The sequence below is a fragment of the Eurypyga helias genome, unplaced genomic scaffold, assembly GCF_000690775.1.
Source record: "Eurypyga helias isolate BGI_N326 unplaced genomic scaffold, ASM69077v1 scaffold19311, whole genome shotgun sequence".
In the NCBI taxonomy this organism is placed as follows: Eukaryota; Metazoa; Chordata; class Aves; order Eurypygiformes; family Eurypygidae; genus Eurypyga; species Eurypyga helias.
Window position 1 is genome coordinate 16447 of NW_010231708.1, and position 4047 is coordinate 20493.

Here is a 4047-nt window from a genome sequence, read left to right on the forward strand (position 1 = left end):
GGAGAAAGGATGCAGTGTTTCCTGGTGGTGGTGGCTTTGTTTTCTCTGGCTGCTGCAGGGAAGTCGTGCCCTGGCCAAAGGGATGCTGGAAGAAGCCCCTTGAGCTGAGAGCAGCCCTCGTGTGAGTAAGGGGCATGAGTGATGGGGTTACTCGGGCATTCAACACCCAGCCCTCCCCTCCTACGCCGGTACCAAGAGGAGGAGTGAGAAGGCTCCCAGGCTTGCAAAGGATGCACTAAAGGCAACTCATTTGTGCAAGAGGGTGGAAAAATGTGTGTTCCCATCCCAGCAAGCCACGACAGGAGGCGAGCAGGAGGCACCCCGACACCAGCTGAGAGGAGGCGAGCGGGAGGCACCAGCAGTGGCAGCGGGGCAGCAGGGAGGGGACAGCCCTTGCTGTGGAGTGGGTGGGTTTGCTCTCTACAACACACTAGCAATTAAAACAAGGCATCTTAGTGAAAGAGGAGGTCATGGAAAGGAGGAAGTAGAGGAGGAAGAAGGCTGGAGCGTGGGCCGGCTGCAGCTGGGAGTCCAGCCCTGTGGGCACCGTGTTGAGGGGCCGATGAGGATGCTGGCTTCCTGCTCTAGTCCTTCCCCTTGCCCTTCTTTGCTGCATCCAAGAAGCACAGGAGACAAAAGAGTTAGTGTATCTGCTGGCATTTCACCGATCCCCCAGGTCGTGCCTGTAGCCAACATGGCCAGCTCGCCATGGGGCAGGGGCCACATCCCTGAAGGCAGCCTCCCCCCACCATGCAACACCACATTTTGCACCAGCCCACTGAGGAGGTGGGAAATCCCCATCCCACTGAAGCTGGCAGTGACTTGTGGGAGGACCAGGGATTTTCCCAGAAGCACCTGCATCCCACTCAGTCAGCAGCCAGGCTGTGGGGCTCCCACACATGCTGATGCAGAGGGAAATGCATCCTATGTGATCCCCCACACCACCAGCAAAGCCCAACCCTAACAGGCCAAGCTACCCCTGGAGAGACCCTGCCCTGGGTTCCTCTGGAACCATCTGGGGACAGGCATGGTGGGGACTGACCTTTGGACTTTGACTTGATCTTGGAAGAGCAGGGCTTGGTCACATAGACAATCTCCTCACACTGGGCATTGTACAGGGCTTTCTTCAGGATGCCGGAGCGAGTCTTCACACCCGTCTGAGCGCTACAGCCCCCCCAGCTCTCAAATTTGTACTTGCAGTCAGCTGGAAGAGAGGGGAGAGGTGTCAGAGCCAGACAGAGCCTGGAATGGGCACCAGCCCCAGCCATCCAGCCTGGGGTGGTCCCCAACCACCCCACTGCCATGCACCTACCTCCAAACTTCTTCTTCCAGTTGCAGGGGATCTTGCACTTGAGCTTCTTACTCTCCTCTTTGCAAGTCCCCTCGCGGTAGCCCAAGCCACAGTCCTTGCTGTTGGGGACGCAGGGTCCCCAGCGCCAGTCCTCGCACTCGGAGATGTCCTTCTTTGCCTTCTCTGCAAGGGAAGGGGGAGCGGGTTCTTGCTGTGGGGGCACGGGAGCACACCCCGGGCTGCCGCCAGTCCCCGTCCCCCTGCCCCGCGCTGCCCCTCACCTTTCTTGTTCTTGCCAGCCTCAGTGGTGGCGGCCAGCAGGATCAGCACCAGGAGGAGGAGGAGGCCCCGGACCTGCATCCTGCCTGGGGAGGAGAGAGAGGGTGAGGCAGGCGAGGGGTCAGGGAGCGATGCGGCAGAGAGGAAGGGGCACGGTGGGCTGGGGGCAGCTGCCTCCATTGCACACATGCACTTGTGTGGGTGTACACACCATACCCTGCATGTTGCCACCCATTAGCCTGTGTGCACTAATTGCAACTAGAAGGTTAATTGTGCATCTCAGCAATCTCTGTGGAGACACCAACACCCTACATAGCAGCCGGGGAGTGCCCTTTGGTTGGGTGCACCCAGCTCCAGGTTGCACCAGAGCCTGGTTTGCTCCTGCCTCCTGAAAGCCAAGCAGTGCCTGCCTGTGTGCTGGTAGTGGGTGTCCTGCTCTCCCGTGCCAGCCCTCAGCCCCTACACCCCTGTATTTCTCCATGGCTTCTTTACCCAGCACCCAGCAGGCTGCTCCCCCTCCCCGAAGAGCCCCAGTGCGGGGGAACACAGCTGCCAAGGAATCCAAAGGGAAAGAAAAAAGCCCAGCAAAAGCAAACCTTCTGCCACGAGAGGTCTGAGAGCTAAACCAGCAGATCAAACACCAAAAAATTAGTCCCCACAGTGTGGGAGCTTGCTGGGAGAGATGGAGCAGGAGAGCTGCGCCCACTGCTGGCACTGCGGCCTCCAGCACAGCACCCGTGCGTGGGGTGGGGGGTGTGCACGCGTGTACCTGCGTGTGCACACATCTGGGAGCAGGCTGGGGACAAGGGTGTCCCACACACACACGGGTGCAGCTCCTGGGACCCTGCCCACCCCACCACAGTGACCTTGGGCCAGGCGACGGCTCCCCTCTGGCTGCTACCACAAGCCTCCATGGGACACTGCTGCCAACACAGGGGTCCCAGCTCCCGCTCCCAGGAGCCCAGATGTGCAGAGCCGGCGTCTCAAATCTGGTGGCTCCTTCCCCACTCCCCCAAGGGCCTGCTCTTTAGGATGACACCCATATCTGCGTGACAGCAGTCAGCCAGCACAGATATTGCACCCACCCTGGCTCCATGACAGACTTGGTGGGACGGGGATGGAGAGGTCAGGATGCGCCGTGTGTCCCAGGGGAAAGCAGCACAGGGAAGAGCCTGGGGTCAGCGTTTGCTCCCTGCCCCCCGTCAGCGTGCAGGAGAGAGCAGCTCCCCACATTAATCAGGCTCCAGCGCACTCACCTTTCATGCATCCGCTGCAGCGAAGCTGCTGGCTTTGCTCTGCATTGAACTGTCAGAGGGAATTACACAGCCTGGCTGGCTGAAGGCACAGCCGAGGGACAGAGAGCTGCTTTCCCTCTCGCCCAGCCCAGCTGGGAGCCATCCTGCCTAGCACAGCACGGCTCAGCCCCGTTCCCATTCGGCTGCCTTTGATGGGGACAAGCGCTCAGCCCAGACGGGTGGGTTACAGGGGACAAGGCTAGGGCTGAGCTGGCACTCCTACCCCGCTTTCTGCAGCAGCTTGGATGGGGCAGCACCTCCAAAACCCGCACAATTCACAGCATCCCCCTCATTTCAGGCACTCCATAAACTTCTTCCATCCTTTGTCACAGTGCATTTCCCTCTGCAAATGCTCCTGCCTCCCAGCCTGGCACCTTCCAGCTCACGTCCTGCGGACATGACGTGTGAGTTCTCAGGGCAGCCAGCCTCCCACTGCCTCACCCCTGCCTCACCTGGGGGCACAGACACCCTCCACTCCCTTGGCATGGGTACCGTGGGTACAGAGGGATGGGGGCCCAGCTATAGCCCCAGGGACTCCACTCCCAGCAAGCACATCACGTCCCCACAGAAGGTCTCCAGGGACCTTCAGCCATGGCTCATCCTAAAACATTCATAAGGGAAAGGGAGTGAAGTTTTCCGAACAGTCTAATCCCTTCTTTGTCCCCGTATCCACCAGTCAACAAGAGCTGTTCCCGGTAGGGCTGCCAGTGCCTTCCGGCATGTTTCACACAGGATCCTCCTCCCGCATCCCTGCGGGGCCCTGGCTCCTCTCCTGCTCAGATCCAAACTGGCTTTTCCGACGACAGGAATGGTCTGCACGAGTGGAGCAGCCTGGCTGCACCTTGGCAGTCCCCGTTTTCCCTCCTCTAGCTGCCCTGGGTTTGAATGATATAGGATCAGCTCCATAACAAAAAATGCCCCGGTGATGCTGAGCAGCAGAGCCCAAATACCCACCGCGGCAATGGGAGAGCCTGGACCATCCCCGGGCACCGCTCAGGGCCAGGCAGTGCCACCAGCAAGTCCTTCTCCCCCAGCTCCTGTCCCCTCGCTGCCACCCCAGTGTTCTCCTGGGATTGGGGTGGCTGCTGGGCTGTCAGCCCCTCCTCTAGCAGCGGGACCCCTCGTCTCGGCTCCCGTCGCAGTCTCCGGGCAGGGACGCTCAGGGAGCCCATGGCTTGGGAT

General features: G+C 60.4%; 1 protein-coding gene across 1 annotated transcript; it reads right to left on the minus strand.

Moving 5' to 3' along the window:
• Positions 1 to 584: 584 nt before the first annotated feature.
• MDK (midkine (neurite growth-promoting factor 2)) lies at positions 585 to 1651 on the minus strand. The gene is made up of 4 exons (XM_010161188.1): positions 1573 to 1651; positions 1313 to 1474; positions 1043 to 1204; positions 585 to 610 (listed from the first exon to the last, which is right to left on the minus strand). The coding sequence occupies exons 1-4, from the start codon at positions 1649 to 1651 to the stop codon at positions 585 to 587; spliced, it is 429 nt and encodes a 142-aa protein (XP_010159490.1).
• Positions 1652 to 4047: the final 2396 nt, after the last annotated feature.

Bases quoted from the DNA above. Each gene is read 5' to 3' on its own strand.
- MDK (XM_010161188.1), bottom strand. From the start codon at position 1,651: ATGCAGGTCCGGGGCCTCCTCCTCCTCCTGGTGCTGATCCTGCTGGCC. The intron at 1,205-1,312 runs GTAGGTGCATGG...CCTCTCTTCCAG, and splicing joins CTGGAAGAAGAAGTTTGGAG to CTGACTGCAAGTACAAATTT. The intron at 611-1,042 runs GTCAGTCCCCAC...TCTTGGATGCAG, and splicing joins GATCAAGTCAAAGTCCAAAG to CAAAGAAGGGCAAGGGGAAG.